Below are 16986 nucleotides of genomic sequence, written 5' to 3'. Positions count from 1 at the left end.
AACTGCCTCTTGGTCTATGTACAGTTTCTGCATGAGCACAAGTAGGTGTTCTGTAATTCCCATTCTTTGTAATGTTATCCATAATTTGTTATGATCCACAAGGTTGAATGCCTTTGCATAGTCAATAAAACACAGGTAAACATCTTTCTGGTATTCTCTGCTTTCAGCCAAGATCCATCTGACATCAGCAACGATATCCCTCAGTCCACGTCCTCTTCTGAATCTGGCTTGCATTTCTGGCAGTTCTCTGTCAATGCACTGCTGCAACCATTTTTGAATTACCTTAAGCAAACTTTTACTTGCATGTGATATTAATGTTACTGTTCGATAATTTCCACATTCTGTTGGATCACCTTTCTTTGGAATGGGTACAAATATTGATCTTTTACAGTCGGTTAGCCAGGTAGCTGTCTTCCAAATTTCTTGGCATAGATAACTGAGCACCTCCAGCATATCCATTTGTTTGAAACATCTCAGTTGATATTCCATCAGTTCCTGGAGCCTTGGTTTTTGCTAATGCCTTCAGTGCAGTTTGGACTTCTTCCTTCAATACCATCAGTTCTTGATCATATGCTACCTCCTGAAATGGTTGAATGTTGACCAGTTCTTTTTGGTACAGTGACTCTGTTCATTCCCTCCATCGTCTTTTGATGCTTCCTGTGTGGTTCAATATTTTCCCCCTAGAATCCTTCAATATGGCAACTCGAGGCTTGAATTTTTTCTTCAGTTCTTTCAGCTTGATAAATGCCAAGCATGTTCTTCCTTTTTGGTTTTCTATCTCCAGGTCTCTGCACATTTCATTATAATACTTTGTCTTCTCGAACCACCCTTTGAAATCTTCTGTTCAGCTCATTTACTTCATCATTTCTTCCATTCACTTTAGTTACTCTACATTCAAGAGCCAGTTTCAGAGTCTCTTCTGGCATCGATTTTGGTCTGTTTTTTCTTTCCTGACTTTTTAATGACCTTTTGCTTTCTTCGTGTATGATGTCCTTGATGTCATCCCACAACTCATCTGGTCTTCAGTCATTAGTGTTCCCTGCATCAAATATATCCTTAAGATGGTCTCTAAATTCAGGTGGGAGATACTCAAGGTCATGCTTTGTCTCTTGTGGATTTGTTTTAATTTTCTTCAGCTTCAACTTGAACTTGCATATGAGCCATTGATGGTCTGTTCCAGAGTTGGCCCCTGACCTTGTTCTGACTGATGATATTGAGCTTCTCCATCATCTTTTTTAAGTCAGTTTGATTCCTGTGTATTCCATCCAGCAAGGTCCATGTGTATAGTCACTGTTTATCTTGTTGGAAAAAGGTATTTACGATGAATACGTTTTTGGTCTTGCAAAATTCTATCCTGTGATTTTCAGCATTGTTTCTATCACCAAGACCATATTTTCCAACTACTGATCCTACTCCATTACCAACTTGTGCATTCAAATCACCAGTTATCAATGTGTCTTGATTGCACGTTTGATCAGTTTCAGACTGCAGAAATTGGTAAAAATCTTCAGTTTCTTCATCTTGTGCATTAGTGGTTGGTGCCTAAATTTGAATAATAGTCATATTAGCTGGTCTTCCTTGTAGATGTATGGATATTATCCTATCACTGACTGCATTGTACTTCAGGATAGATCTTGAAATGTTCTTTTTGACGATGAATGTGATGCCATTCCTCTTCAATTTGTCATTCTCGGCCTAGTAGACCATACGATTGCCTGATTCAGAATCACAAATACCAGTCCATTTCAGCTCACTAATGTCTAGGATATCAATATTTATGCGTTCCATTTCATTTTTGATGACTTCCAATTTTCCTAGATTCATACTTCGGACATTCCAGGTTCTGATTATTAATGGATATTTGCAGCAGTTTCTTCTCATTTTGAGTCATGCCACATCAGCAAATGAAGATCCCAAAAGTGTTACTTCATCCACTTCATTAAGGCCCACTCTACTTTGAGGAGGCAGTTCTTCTCCAGTCGCCTTTTGAGTGGCTTCCAACCTAAGGGGCTCATCTTCTGGCGCTATATCAAAGTTCTGCTACTATTCATAAGGTTTTCACTGGCCAATTTTTTTTAGAAGTAGATTGGCAGGTCCTTCTTCCTCGTCTGCCTTAGTTGGAAGCTCTGCTGAAACTTGCCCACCGTGTGTGACCCTGCTGGTATTTGAAATACTGGTGGCATAGCTTTCAGCATCACAGCAACATGGAAGCCCCCACAGTACAACAAAAGACAGACAAGTGATGATGGCGATGTTAACCCTCATTAAGCACCAGGTAATGTTCCAAGCCCTTTGCAAATATTCACTCATTTAATCCAACCAATGACTCTACCAGGTGGGTATTCCTGTCCTCCATTTTATAGACAAGAAAAGTGAGGGACTCTTCATCATTTTCCAGTTTTATACAGCTTGAAAGCAGAAGAGCCAAGACTCAAACCCAGGCTATCTGACTCCAGAATAGGCACTACACCAGACTCCTTTGAAGTTACTTTTTGTTGAGACAAACATTGGCAATCTGGCTGGTACATCCATCCCTCTCTTCTGCTATTGGCCAGGGTGAGTCAGCTCCTGGCTCAGTATGACCAGCTCTGGGGCACTAATTAGTGGGAATTTTGTGAGAGTTTGGACTGTGGCTTCACCTAGAAAGTGCCACCCTGTGTGGCTCAGCCAGTGTGGCCAGCTCACTTCCTGGGCAATGCCCCTCCCCACCTCAGCGCCCCAAACCCCATCAAGGGTCAGCTCTCCTGGCACTTAGAATCTGGGTGCTCCTGGGTGGTAAGCAACACAAGAGAAGGCAGCAGAGCATGCTGGGAAGGTAAGTGAACCTGGCAGCGGAAACTGAGACCTAGGCTCAGCAGTTGTGGGACTTTAGACAGGTCACCATCCCTTTGTGTGCCTCAGTTTCCTGTGTGTTGGATCACATGGCCTCTTACTGTAAGTCCGGTTCCAAATGGAGAGTCTGTTGGACCCATGAATGTGCTGGCTCTTGACCAATGTGCTGAGAAGTGGGTGGAAGGGGGTGAGCGACAGAGCACAGAACCCAGGGCAACTAGGTTCAGCGTTTGATTTCAAAGCCAGCTGATGGCTTCTATGCGACGGTGCTCTACCCACGGTGCTCTGCCCACAGTCAGTACCAAAGGCTCTGGAGGGTAGGGCCCCAGTGTTAGGAGCCGGCCAGAGTAGGGGCTACTACAGAGGGGCTGCCGTTGGCGGGGTTGAAGGCTGAGGCTCTGCGGGGCGGAGGGAAGGTTTCTCTCTGGCAACTCTTCAGTTCTGGCGGAAGGAGGGGCGGAGGGGAGGAAGTCAAAAGTGCTGTCCTTCTAGAAGGGCTGGAGGGAAAAGCTTACCGGACTGGCGCAAGAGAGAGCTGCCTCCCAGAGCTGGGGATGGGATGGGGAGCTGAGGGGTAAAGCCGAATGAAGACTTCGAGATCTAGCGGAGCAGGTGACCCCTACCCTGCAAGCTCGGTCTAGAGGGGGCGCTGCGGCCTCCTCCACTCCCTGCGCACAAGGTTCGAGCTGTGTTCCCCGCGCTGTAGCGCAATGCGCGCACAGCTTTTCTTCCAGCCTTCAGCTGCCGGCTAGTCCTGCGGGCCACCGCCGTCTCCCCTTCATTTTGGGGTTCCCAGGTCCAGCCTCTTACCCAGGCACAACTAAGCAGGCGCTTAGCTTGTAAAATGAATAAATGAAAATGGATTAATGAATGAACGAGAAGGGTTGTCTAGCCGAACTTTCGCGTCTCATCGCCCACCGGGTGTGTCAGTACCAAAGGCCCTGGGGGTAGGGCCCCAGCATTAGGCGCCGGCTGGAGTGGGGGCGGGGACCGTCTCCGTGCCAGCACGGGGCGGGAACTGCCCAAACGCAGTTCCCAGCTTCACCCCGTCTCCGTGGCTGCTCCGCTCAGCCTGGCTGTCCGATTCCCCACCTTCCAATAGCCTCACTGTCATAGACCCTTCTGAGCCTCCCCAGTCCCCCAGACTCCTTTGGACTTCTCGGGCCCGATTTCATCAGGGGCGGGAGGCGAGAAGCTGCCTCTTCCCCCGCCCCCCATCCTCGGCTTCTCTCGGGGCTGCGGCGGCCGCCACCGCGTCCCTTGGACTGACGCAAACCCGGGAGCGGGGGAAGGGGGTCAGCGCCGCGAGGGCGCGGAGAGGGGGCCCCCGGGAAGGCAATGGGCCGAGGAGGCAGGAGGGGGCGGGAACCGAGGGGCGAGGCGCGGAGGAGGGACCAAGAGGAGGGGAGCGGATTGAGAAGGGAGGAGACGCGCAAGGCGAGGGGGTGGGGAGCCAGGCAAGGAGAAGCGCGGACCGAGGGGGAAATGGCAGCGGCGAGGCGCCCTCCCAGCTGGCGAGAGGCGGCTGCCAACTGAGGCTGAGTCGGGGAACGGCGGCGGGACTTCCCCGGGACGGGCTGGGCTGCGGGGTCGGGGAGCGCGGCGCCCAGGACCTCCGTGCAGGGCAGCGACCTAGGAGCCCAGCCGCCGGCTCTGCGCCACCCTAGCCCACAACCGCCCGCCGTCCCCTCTGGGATGTTCGAGGGACCCAGGCATCCAGGACGGTGACTGAGCGAGACCAAGGATGGGACGGCGCCCGCAGCTCCGGCTCGTCAAGGTAGGAGTGCGCAGGGCAGCCCTTGAGCCTGGCGCCCCCGGCCCCGGCTGGCGCAGGGCGGGCGGCAGGGGTGGCGTGCGGGAAGCACGGGGCAGAACGGTGCCCGGGCCACGGGCGGCCGAAGTCTGAGGGGCAGCCGAACTCCCTGGACTGGAGCCGGGGCTGGGCGGGTGGCGGAGCTCAGGTGAAAGAAGAAACCTTGTGGCGACACTGCCGGGATGCTGGCGGGGGAGGGGGCCCGCCCACCCGCGGGAACGGCTGGTTGCGGAGACTCTGCAGGCTGTGGGGGCTGAAGCTCGCTTCCACCTCCCATCCCTCGCATGCGGAGCGCGGCCCTGGGACAGGAGGCTCTGGAGGTGGGTCCTCACCCTGTCCCTAGCACCCTCTTATCGCAACTCCGCACGCCCCAGCCGCCAGTCCTGGGGATCTCCTTCCTGCTTTTTCGGCTCTGCGGAAAGCGGCAAACCCAGGGAGATGACTGTCCCCCGCGCCTCCAAGCCCTTGATCGAATCGCAGCCTCCGGAGAGGGGACAGTGTCTCCGGCGGTGGGGCCAGTTTCTCCGCCGCTGCTGGCGGGCCGGGAGCAGCAACCCGGGAGCGCAGCGCTCGCTCTCCGAGCCTTTGCACAGGCAGGTCCCGGCACTGCTTCGCCGGCCGCGTCTGCTCGTTTCTGCCCCGGGTCGGGCGACGCGATGCCGGCGCCCGGAGTTTAGGAAAGTCGCCAGACCGCAAGCCCAGCGTCTGCTGGCTGAAGTTCGGGGGCGGCGGGGGCCTGCCTGCGGGCGGTGGGAGCTGATGAACGGCTGGGGGCTGACAGGCTCGCCACTAGTGACAGCCGCCACTTCCCGGCGCAGGGCGCTTCCCAAAACGTTTCGGCTTGCTGGGTGCGGGCACGTATGCAGCAGCCGGCTAAAGAGGTGGGTGGGCCTCGGGCCGTCGCGGGGAGCCCAGCGCGGCGCTCGCCTGCTCTTTGCGTCGCGCGGTTCTCGGGACTCCGCACGGTCGGTGTGGACAGCCTGAGCCGCAAACACCAGTTTAACTCAGGTCGGTGCATTTAAAAGCGATTATATTCAAAAGAATGGAATGGCTTTGGGGGAGGGGTGCAGATTGACTGGATTTTATTTTTCCATCAATTATTAAACCAGCTGTGCGTATACGGGTTCACAAAGTGGTTTAATTGAGTTGAACCACCAAGCTTTTAAAACAAATTACTGTGGTTCAGCAGCTGAGAAGTTAACCACTTACTAAGGATTTTCCTTTCCTCTTCCCCGCCCAAATATTTTATAAGTGGTTGTTTAAAAACAATGACAAAACGTTGGTCAGATTGTACCCCTGCCTCTCTCCCTCCCATTAGCTGAGGGCTGGGGGTGGACCCAGAGATTATTTTCTGCGTGATCACGGAGACCCGGCAAGACAGGCAGAAAGAAAAATATCAGAGAGGATAAATAGATGGCATTCAATGGGAATATTTTCCAAAAGACTCGTGTGTACCAAACCTTGGTGAACAGTCACAAATCAAACTGAATTCAAACTTTTAAATGGATTCAAGGGATCGAATAAAACCCCGAAGTTTTGTTTTGGGTTTTTCCTGCCCAAGTTTAGTTGGTAGAAGGTAAGTGTTCTTTCTTTGGCCTTTCTTAGAATCATGTGCAAATCTCTATTTAGAATTATCAGGTCGTACTAAAATTGTGTCTTTTTTTTTTTTTTTAACTAGATAACAGGGTCTGTGCCCTTTGTGTCTGGTCTAGTGAACTCAGTAGGCACTCAGTCAATGCTGAATGCAGGCAGGGCAGTGAGTGAATGGACAGCTAATGCTGGCTTCAATTAAACAGTTGCTTTTTTCTTTTATTTATGTAGCACATGCAAGTTGCAGGACCATGTTCTACCTGCTTTGCAAATATTATCGTTTTATCCTCACAACAGCCCTAGGAGGTAGGAAGTATTATCCCCATTTTATTGATGAGAAAACTGAAGAAAAGAGAGGCTAAGTAACTTCTCCAAAGTCACACAGCTAGTAAGTGATGGAGTCAGAACTCAAACTCCAGCCCTAAGACTTTGTTTTGTTAGCTTTTTCCAGAAAATATTCTAAACCACTTAAATCTCCCTTTAGACCTCCACCAGATGACAGGTCAGATGATTTTGTGAGTAGGAATCTAGGGGAGTTATGGAAAATCCAAAATTCGTCTCTGTCCCCAACAAGTCAGCCAATGTTGGGAAAGGATCCACTCTGGGCCTAGCACTGTATTGGAGTCCCTGGAGGTTTGAGTCCACTGAAAGGTGCCTTGGGAGAAAGACCTGGTGACCCACCTCTGAAGAATCAGCCACTGAAAATCCTGTTGAGTCCAGTTCTACTCTGACACACAAGGGGTCACCATGAGTCAGAGTTGACTCAATAGCACCTGCTTTTTTTAGCACCGTACTGGTTACAGAGTACTGGGGGCGAGTGTGTGTGTGCGTGAGTGACAGAGTGTGTATATGAGTGTGCATGAGAGGGTGTGTGTATGTGTGAGCGTGCGTGAGTAAGGTGTGCATGTGAATGTGCACGAGAAGGGCTGTGTATGAGTGTGCATTGAGAATTACGTGTGTAAATGAGGGAGAAAGAAGTGTGTGTGAATGTGCACGAGTGTGTATGTGTGCGTGAAGAAGAAACGTGTGTGTGAGTGTGCTTGATGAGCAAGAAAGAGGTGTGTGTGAATGTGTATAGAGAGAGATGACCGTGTGAGTGTGTGACAGGGTGTGTGTGTGAGTGGGGGAGAGATCTGTGTGTGAGTGAGAGCAAAGACAGAGGTGAGATATTTTCTCTACCCTAGGGGGGTGGGTTGGGGTGAGGGGAGCACACCGCAGGCACCTACCCACCAGCTGCAGCTCCCCACAGGGAGACCCGAGTGTGGCTCCAAACTGTGGTTCCGGTGATTGGGAGGGACAGAGAAGGCACGGCCTCCTGGGTTATTAGGGAGAATGAATTCTGAGGAGGGAGTTGGTTGTATTGCTATTATTATTGTAAAAGCCATCTCACAGCATTACACAAAGTTTACAAACCAGAGAGGAAAATTATTACAACCTCGCCCTCCTAATATGACTGTTAAACATTAAAAACAATAATCCCAGCAGGTCCTTTTCCAGTGCGGGTTTGAGCACAGCTGTGGCCACCAGGTACCTGCCACCTCGTTTACTCTGTTAGAGCCCAAGTCTGTTGCGTGTTATTCCCGAGCCTTCCAGAGGGAGAGTTTCAATTTCTGCCTATTGCCTGTGAGTGTGTGTGCTTTGCCATCCTTATATCCATGCACATTCGGGACATTTCTAAGTTGTTTCTTTGATAAAAAATGGGGAGCCAGCTTTTCAAGGGGGGCATTAGCAGGAAGAAACAGGAGAGCAAAAGACGTGAGCCCAGATTGGGGCCATGGGCTGCTGGGAGTTGTGGGGACACTGGCCTGGCCACAGACTAGGAGCAAAACAAAAATCGGGGCGGGGGCCTGGAAGGCAGGCCTGGCCTTTCAGACTCAACATGACCAGCCACAGGGAGGGTCGATACGGCCAGCCATAGGGAGCGGGCAAGATTCGGGCCAGCCCGGTTTTCAAGGAGTGTATAGATTATGGAGAAGCAGGACGCTGACCCGGAGAAGGTGAGGATAAGCTCAGGCGGAAACTCCATTTCTCACCCTCTCTAACACTCGGCTTGTCAGGGAGCATCGCCAGCCAGCGGCACTCAGCAGCACAAAGGGAGGAAGGGGTCTGGGGGTCAGAGGTGCTCCTTGGCACCACCCCATGCGCCGGGATGCTTGCCGAGCCCATCGGCCTGAGCTCTGGACGTGGCCTTGGTGTGGTCAGGGGACAGCATTAGGTGCAGGGCTGATCATTTCAGCTACCGTCATCCTTCCTGGTGGTTGGCAAACCTGGCTTTGGTCCCAGTTCTGCCTCTAGTCGGCTGTGTGGCTTCAGGTAGGTCACCCTCCTTCTCTGAGCCACAGTTTCTCTGGCTGTGAAACAGGAGTATTGGACCAGATTCCCTGTTATCTCTCCTACCTCTGTGAAAGGTCTGTATTTGGAACATTCCTTAGGGCTGTGACCTCACATGGGCAGAGTGCGGGGCAGCAGTCAGCTCCCAGCTCTGCTGCTTCCCATTGGTGGGACCATGAGCAAGGTGCTTAACGTCTCTGAGCTTCAGTGCCCCCACTCTGAAATGGGGGCAGCACATAACTCATAAGGAGGAGGGCGGGACGAAACAAGTTAATAGATGGTAAGTGCCTGGCGCAGAGTTCACATTCAGAACAAGTTGCAAGATGGCTGCTATTCAGAGGAAATGAGATAATGCAAGAAAAGCAACTAGCAGCAGAATTTGGACAGTCAATATATAGCATCTTTGCAACTTTTACCCATCACAGCATTGAGCCTAATAACACGTTGCACATAGTAGGTTGTTTAGCAAATGTTTCTTGAAAGTGTGGAAGGTTTTATTGCTGATTCCTCCAGTTTAGTATTGCACAATTTGATTGGATCCATTGTTGTTCCTACAGGATGCAGATGTCATGTCAAAACAGAGAAGGGGTCTCACCACCCCTAGCAGAAAAGCCGTCTCTGATGGCGATAACAAGACCCTCCCCCAAGGAGCTTGATGGAAGGGAGAGATGATGAGGGGGTAGGGGATGGAGGAAGGGGTGCTTGGCAGTGTAGACTCTCCTCCTGCCCCAGGGTGCTTTCCACAGTCCCTGGGGAAAAGCATGAGGCCACTTGCCATCCATTGGAGCTCAAAGGTCAAAGGACAGAGGTGCCTGCAATTGAACTTCTGAACATCTCTACATGTGGAAGCATTTGACAACCAAAGTAGAGACATGTAGGGAGGATAATGCAAAATGATTAACTCACTGATGCAAGCAATTATTTTGAAAACAACTAGCTGCAGCCTATTAAGCAACAGATTATTAACCATTTATTTTCAGAGTAAGTGGTGTTTGCTTCATTTAACAAAATTGAAAGGAAGGAATGAAGAGAGGGAGGGAGGGAGGAAGCCTCTTGAGTGTAGACACCTCCATCCTTTTCTGTGAAATTGGCATGCTAGGGTACAGCTCTGAAAGATAGGTCCTGTGCACACCGATCCACCAATTCAAATGCTTTAGCCTAACACGTTCTTTTGGCAACTGTCCTCCAAGCAGCCATCAACCCATTTCTGGGACAAAAGAGGATGTTTGTGGATGCTGCTTCTGTCCCATGTTGTTGTTGGGTGCCATCGTTTCGACTCATAGCATGACCCCATGTGACAGAGTAGCACTGCCCTATAGGGTTTTCTTGGCTGTAATCTTTATGGGAGCAGGTCTCCAGGTCTTTCTCCCAAGGAACCCTGGATAGGTTCGAACTGCCAACATTTGCTTATATAAACACAGGCAATTTCACGATCCCACCCCCTGGCCCTGCTGGACCCCAGGGAGCTGCCTCAGTGAGGCACTTATTGGTGGAGTTTGAGTCGCCAGCACCTGCGCCTCTCCACCTGTCAACTCGTTCCCAACCACCAGCCAATCTGATAGTGAGCCAGGGTGCCTAGGTCAGAGGGAGAAGAGAAACTGGCCAGACTGGTCCAGCTGCTTCTGTGGCTGAAGAGCCGGGGAAATGGAGACTTGTAGGCAGAACGACTACAGTTTAGAGTCTACCCATCACCCAAGTTGTAAGAGGTAGTGGGGGCATCATGAGACACAGTGGGAGTCTCGGTCGAACCTTTAAGCACTGGGAGGTCAAGGTCCCCAGGAACAACTTATTGTTTAGTATCCCCAGCAGGAAGGAGCCCTGGTGGCACAGTGGTTAAGTGCTCAGCTGCTAACCAAAAGGTCAGCAGTTCAAACCCACCGGCTGCTCCATGGTAGACAGATGGGGCAGTCTGCTTCTGTAAAGGTTACAGCCTTAGAAACCCTCTGGGGCTCCTATAGGGTTGAGAAGAGTTGGAATCTACAGCAATGGGTATCCCCAGCAGGGACACAGAGCTGAAGAGCTGGAAGGCAGCCTGCCCAAAGGGAAGAGCTGGGGTTACGAGATGGCTGCAATTTTTCCATTGATAGCAGGGATTTTTCTCACCCTTTGATCTGTTAGGAGTTGCTAGGTGTAGCAAACAGTTAACGTCCTTAGCTGCTAACCTAAAGGTTGGAGGTTCAAGTCCACCCAGAGATGCCTCAGAAGAAAGGCCTGACAATCTATTTCTGAAAGCTCAGCCACTGAAAACCCTAGGGAGCACAGTTTTACTCTGACACACATGGGGTCACCAGGAGTCAGATTGACTCAGATGGCAACTGGTTTGATCCGTTCATCCTTCCATGTTTCCCCAGTCTCCTTGGAGCATTTGTGAAAGGCTCAGTGATTTCCAGAAGATCACTCCCAGCTTACCGGGGTCCAACGGTACTTCCACTGTGGGGATAGAGCTCAGTGGAAGGCCTGTGAGCAGAGAGGGAGGGAGGCCCAGAGATGAGGGGCTGAACTGTGCAGGCTGGAAATGGAAATGGGTCCAGGAGGGGTTGGCTGCCTTGCAGAGGGTTTAGGGGAAGTCCAGGGCTGTCTGAGGGGCCATCTTCACAGATCCAAGCCCCCTGCACCTGGGACACTGACACACTATCAGAAGTAAGAGCAGAGACACAGCTTTTGCCCTGCTCCAGGGTGGACTTTTTATTATTGTGTAAGATGGACACAGAGACAGCCACAGACAGACAGTAAAAGGGACGCAGAGAGAGAGAGTTGCTAAAGGTGACACAGAGACGGACAACACTGGCATGAGAGAGAACAAACAGGACAGAAGGACAGAAAAGCCTGGGAAAGGAGAGAGACAGACAGAGACGAGAGAGAGAAGTGATAAGAAGAAAAACGACCCGTTTTCTTCTTTGGTCGTTCTTACTTTCTCCCCAGCACACAAGACAGTGTGTGCCCTGGTTCCAAGACAGAGATACTGCCTCCTGGAAACCCCCTCTCTCCGTTTCTCACAAGAAACCCCCCCACCCCAATCCTAACCCAATGCCTAGAGCCTTCCTCAGCTGTCAGGAGAGCCCCAGGGAGCCTGGAAACGCTGTGAGGTTGCTGATGCACATCAGTAGAAGAACACCTCATCTCATCCCACCCCCCAGCAGCCCAGTACAGAAGAAACGTAACCTGCTGTCTTTGTGGTCCTAACAGTCCCCAGTGTGTAGTCTGTCTGTCTGTCTGTCTCTCTCTCTCTCTCTCACACACACACACATGCACACACGCATGCATGTGCTGAGACCCTCGGGGCTGTAATAGCATCCCTCCCCCACCTGCTACCCCCTTAGAGGTCATTGACATGGTTCTCACCTCTCCTGTAAGCACATGTGGGTGAGGCAGGTGTGCAGTGGCCACCAGTTGGAGGCCAGGACTGGGGGATGGACTCCCAGAGGGGCAGCTGGGCACCCAGGGCTGCAGGGGTGGATGGCATGTTGGGCAGCCTGCATGGCCACCCCCCAGCCACACGTGCCTGGCTGGGAGCCTGAGATCCTTGGCACTCTGTGGTCTTCCCAGCCCTGAAGGGCGAGGCTGGTCCTGGAAGGGAGGGCTGCCTCCTGGGCTTGAGCCCCTGCCTCTTCCTCCCTCCTATGCCCTTTCTCTCCACTCAGCCCAGCTTCCATGGCCGGATGCACCATTCTCTGAGCTGCTCCCATGCACCCAGGTCTACACCAATTACTCCATCAAGTCCTCCCCAAACCACTTTAGAAGTGAAAGGACCTGACAATCCCTGCCTCTCCTGTTCCTCACCCTTGGCCCTCTACCTCAATCAAACTGTTCTCCTTCCTACCCCCACACCCCCCCACAGACTAGTCCTTTCTGCCAGCTGTCCTGCCTTTGGCCACGCCATTCCTCCTGCCAGGGCTGCGGCCTCCAGTCTCTCCACGCCAATCCTTGCCTGTCCTGTCCACCAAAGTCTTCCTGAACCATCCCCATTCCCTCCTCCAGGAAGCCCTCCCAGTCTAAACCCATCACTCACTCACTGGTTGTTCCTTTGCTCACTCCACGTCTCCTCCCCTGGTGCAAGCCTGGAGCTCACAATGGGGCCTGGACTCTCCAGCCACGTGGGGGCCTCCAGCTCTTTGGAGTGGCCCCACGCAGGGTGCTGGAAAGCACTTACTAACTGGACCCCTGGTCACTCTCATCGAACCAGAGCCCTTGTTCCCACCATTAGTTCTGAGCTCTGCCTGGGCCAGGAGGATTCCTTAAACATACACACACACACACACACACACACACACACGGTTTCCCCAGCAGCTGGCCCAGTACTCCTCACACAGTAGGCACACGATAGATGCTGAACTTAATGGAAGGCGTTTCCTTGCTCCTGCTCCCCTGATGCACGTCTGTCTGTGTGCATGGAGATGCTATGGCGACAGGAGGCCCAGAAGTGACGAGCTAGACAGACAGATTCCTCTCTGCCTCTGCGTTTGGATTTATGACTCAACGGCTTATCTAGTGCCACGCTGTTGGCGCCGCTTAGTAACATTCAGAGACTCCAGGCATGCCCCCTGTTCCACCCCTGGTTCCCACAGTGTTGGGGGCGTTTGCCCATGTGCATATAAGGGCGGCATTTTGCTTCATGAGGGGCTCTGGGCAGGGCTGATGGGAGATGTCACCATGGGGAAGTTTGGAGCTGGGCTGAGGAAAAGGTGCGAGAGCCTTCTCAGAAGCCAGGGTCTTAGAGAGCAGGTGGGGCACTTTGGTTCTCAAGTGAGGTTGGGGGTGGGGCTTGTTGGCAGCCTGGGGCCCCCTCCTCACCGCTGTCCTGGTTCTGAGGCTGGAGTAGCCAGGCCTAGCAGAGGTGGGCAGAAGCACCAGTGGGGAAGAGCTGGGGCCTATTCCTGGCTCCCTCGATGGGATCCTGTCCCTCAAGCCACATCCCAACTCTCCAGTTCCCTATGGGCAGGGAGTGGGCAGCCTTTGGGGTCCTTTCTCTCCAGATCACTGCGCCCCAATGACCTCACTCCTACCAGGCTGTGAAACGGGGGCCTGTAGAGTGGAAGGGTGAGAGTACACCCCTGAGAACAGAGCACCCCTAAGGAAACCTGGGATTGGAACCTAGCTCTGCCAATTCCTGGCTGGTTGACCTTGGGCAAGTCACACAACCTCTCTGGGCCTTTGTGTCCTCATCTGGAGGATAGAGAGATAGTAATACCTCCCCTGAAAGTGTGATGGAGAATCAAGAGGAAATGCCTGTGTGGTGAGGGGCCTGCCCACCAGACCCCAGTACGTGGGACCCACTGCTTTCATTAGTGGGGCCCCTCCAGCCTCTGTAGCCCACCCCACCCCTCACATCAGCAAGGAGTGGAATTGCTGGGTCCTAATTCACTTTTTAAGGAGCCCCAGTGGCGCAATTGTTAAGCACTTGGCTGCTAACCAAAAGATTGGTGGTTTGAACCCACCAGTGGCTAAGTGGAAGAAAGACCTGGCAATCTGCTCCTGTAAAGACTGTAACCTAGAAAAGCCTATGGAGCCGTTCTACTCCATCATATAGGGTTGCTATGAGTCTGAATCGACTTGATGGCACCCAACAACAACAACAATTCATTTTTTTTACACATCTGGCTGCCCTGCTGTGCTCTTTGCCCCAGTGTATCTCCCATCGTAAGGATGCGCGTGAGTGACGTAGTGGGCTCTTCCTGGCTGCTGAGGCTGGGCTGACTAAAGTAGGAAGAACCCACGGCCAGGAGGCAGAGAGGCCCTTTGGTTTACTCAGCCTGTACCTCCTTGGTACTCATGACATCCAGTGGCCGCAGGGCTCTCTGGAGGCAAGGAAATCCTTCCTCTGTGGGAGGCTCACCCCACAGGACTGCTGACTGCCAACAGCAGTCCCACGTTGGTTCTACTCGTTGTCCTGCCCAACATAAAAGAGCCCAACTTCTCCAGTGCTCCAGGCTCCAGCTCTGCCCCTACTTCCGAGGTGCTGGCTCTAGGGACAGGCTGGGTGAGGCCCAGCTCACTGACTCTGGGAAAAACGCCTGTGTGCATGTGTGGCTGTCCCTGTGCTGCCTCGGTTCCCCACGTTGGCCGAGTCAGCACCAGGCACCTCCTGTGACACCGGCTGGATGCGCTTGCAGCTCCTGTGAAGTACCCAGGAGGAGGCCTGGAGGATGCTGACCAGGCAGGACCAGCACGGCACGAAGTGGGAGGATCTCCTGTCTGCCCGATAGCCAGGAGAGGTCATTCTCACCAGCCCCCTGCCTCCAGACTGAGGCCAGGAGGAGGGGAGATGACTCGTCCAGGGTCACCCTGGGCTGTTTGTCAGGCAGAGTGAACTGGAGGGCCTCTTCCTGTCTTGAAGGCCCTTGCCTTTTGTTCTCCCACTCTTTCCAGGGTTTGCCCCATGCTACCTCATGGTGGGCAGACAGGCGAATGTCTTCCAAGCTGGAAGGGAGCCTCACGACCCTCCAGTCCAGGTTTTCTCAACCTCAGCGCTATTGGCATCTGGGCCAGATCATTCTTTGTTGTAGGGGGCTGTCCTGTGTATTGTAGGATGCTTAGCAGCATCCCTGGCTAGATGCCAGTAGCATGCCTCTAATTGTGACAACCAAAAATGTCTCCAGACATTGCCAGATGTCCTCTGGGGATCAGAATCATCTCCATTTGAGAACCACTGGGTTAGTTCGGTTGTCTTCAGTTCCGGTGACACTTAGCTTCACCTGGAGAGCATTAAAAATATATAGACTCCTGCGCCTTCCCCCTCAGACCTGCTGAACCCCGATCTCTGAGGTAAGGCCTGGGAAATGGAATTTTCTATTTCCCAGATGCTAAGTGCTGTCTGGAAACTTCTGATCTCGCCTAATTCACTTCTTTTGGAGACAGAGAAACAGAGCCGGGGACATTAGCTATTTTAGGAAAGATTCTGTGGTTACCCCAACTCTCTGCCCTAATCTCTCTGCTCAGTGGGGTTTGGTGGTCCAGCAGCCCTCTTTAAAGTGATCCTCGTAGCCTTGGAAGGCAGTCACTCCTCCAGGAAAAACAGCTCCAACCCCTTTAGCCTTTTCTAATAGGCCCTCATTTGCAGAGGGTCTCACCCTGCCTTCCCTTTTCAAACACAGCTCCTGAAAGGACATCCTTTTTCTGCCAGTGCTGAAACCCTCCTCCCTTTACACTTGTCAGAGAGTAGGCCGAGGCGAGCACACAGCTGATAGTGTCACCTGCGCAGCTGGTGTCTCCACGGCTGTCCTCGGCACCTCGCTCTGTCTCCTAGAGCAGCACATGTTCCCCGCCCCCACCCCCCGGGACGGCTTCCCAGTGTCTGGGAGCCATCTACATACCCACAGCTCGTCGGGGCCGGCTCCATGCCTGTGAGAGCCAAACACAGCCCTTGAGTCCCACCTAGAGCTGCGTAACAAGTGACCACAAACTTAGCGGCTTAAAGCAACAGACATTTACTCTCTCATAGACCTGGAGGCTAGAAGTCCAAGATTCGCAGGGCCAAGGTCCTTCTAGGGGCTCTAGGGGAGAATTCATTTCCTTCCTCTTCCAGCTTAGGGTGGCTTCAGGCGTTTCTTGCTCCTGTCTTTACCTCGGTCTTCACATGACCTTTCTCCCCTGTGTGTGTGTGTGTGTCTTCTCCTCCTTGTCTGTCTCAAATCTCCCCCTGCCTTTTCTTATTAGGACACTTATCACTGGATTTAGGACCCACGTGAATAATCCAGGATGATCTCCTCATCTCAACATCCTTAATTTAATTACATCTGCAAAGACCTTTTTTCCAAATAAGGTCACATTTCACAGGTTCCTGGAGTCCCTAGGTGGCACAAACTGTTAAGCGCTCAGCTACTAACCAAAAAGTTGACAGTTCGATCCTACTTTGGTGAGTGGCATGTGGGGTCTTAAAAACTAGCAAGCGGCCATCTAAGATGCATCCATTGGTCCCAACCACCTGAAGTAAAGGAGATTGAAGAACACCAAAGACAAGGAAAGTACTAGCCCAAGAGACAGAAATGGCCACATAAACAAGAAACTGCATCAGCCTGAGACAAGAAGAACTAGATGGTGCCTAGCTACCACCAATGACTGCCCTGACAGGGAACACAATAGAGAGTTCCTGGTGGAGCAGGAGAAAGGTAGGGTGCAGAACTCAAATTCTAGTAAAAAGACCAGACTTAATGGTCTGACCAAGACTGGAGGAACACCAGAAAGCATGACCCCCAGACTCTCTGTCAACCCAGAACTGAAACAATTCCCAAGGCCAACTCTTCAGACAAAGATTGGACTAGACTGTGGGACATAAAATGATACTTATGAAGAGTGTGCTTCTCAGCTCAAGTAGACACATGAGACTAAATGGGCAGTTTCTGTCCAGAGGTGAGATGGGAAGGCAGAGAGGGTTAGGAGCTGGTTGAATGGACATGGGGAATCAGGGGTGGAAAGGAGGAGTG

General features: G+C 52.2%; 1 protein-coding gene across 3 annotated transcripts in view; it reads left to right on the top strand.

The window, feature by feature from the left end:
* The first annotated feature begins 4539 nt into the window (after positions 1–4539).
* Positions 4540–16986, top strand: part of CRHR1 (corticotropin releasing hormone receptor 1) — a 46505-nt gene continuing 34058 nt past the window's right edge. The window contains exon 1 of one of the 3 annotated variants that reach the window (XM_004374260.1): positions 4540–4609. In XM_004374260.1, coding sequence (XP_004374317.1) covers positions 4577–4609 — 33 coding nt within the window. In that variant the 5' untranslated portion in view covers positions 4540–4576. The remainder of the gene's footprint in view (positions 4610–16986) is intronic. The other 2 variants (XM_004374262.1, XM_004374261.1) reach the window with 2 other exon arrangements.

The sequence above is a fragment of the Trichechus manatus genome, unplaced genomic scaffold (genome assembly GCF_000243295.1).
Source record: "Trichechus manatus latirostris isolate Lorelei unplaced genomic scaffold, TriManLat1.0 scaffold00028, whole genome shotgun sequence".
Taxonomy (NCBI): domain Eukaryota; kingdom Metazoa; phylum Chordata; class Mammalia; order Sirenia; family Trichechidae; genus Trichechus; species Trichechus manatus.
This window is presented reverse-complemented; position numbering and strand designations above follow the sequence as displayed.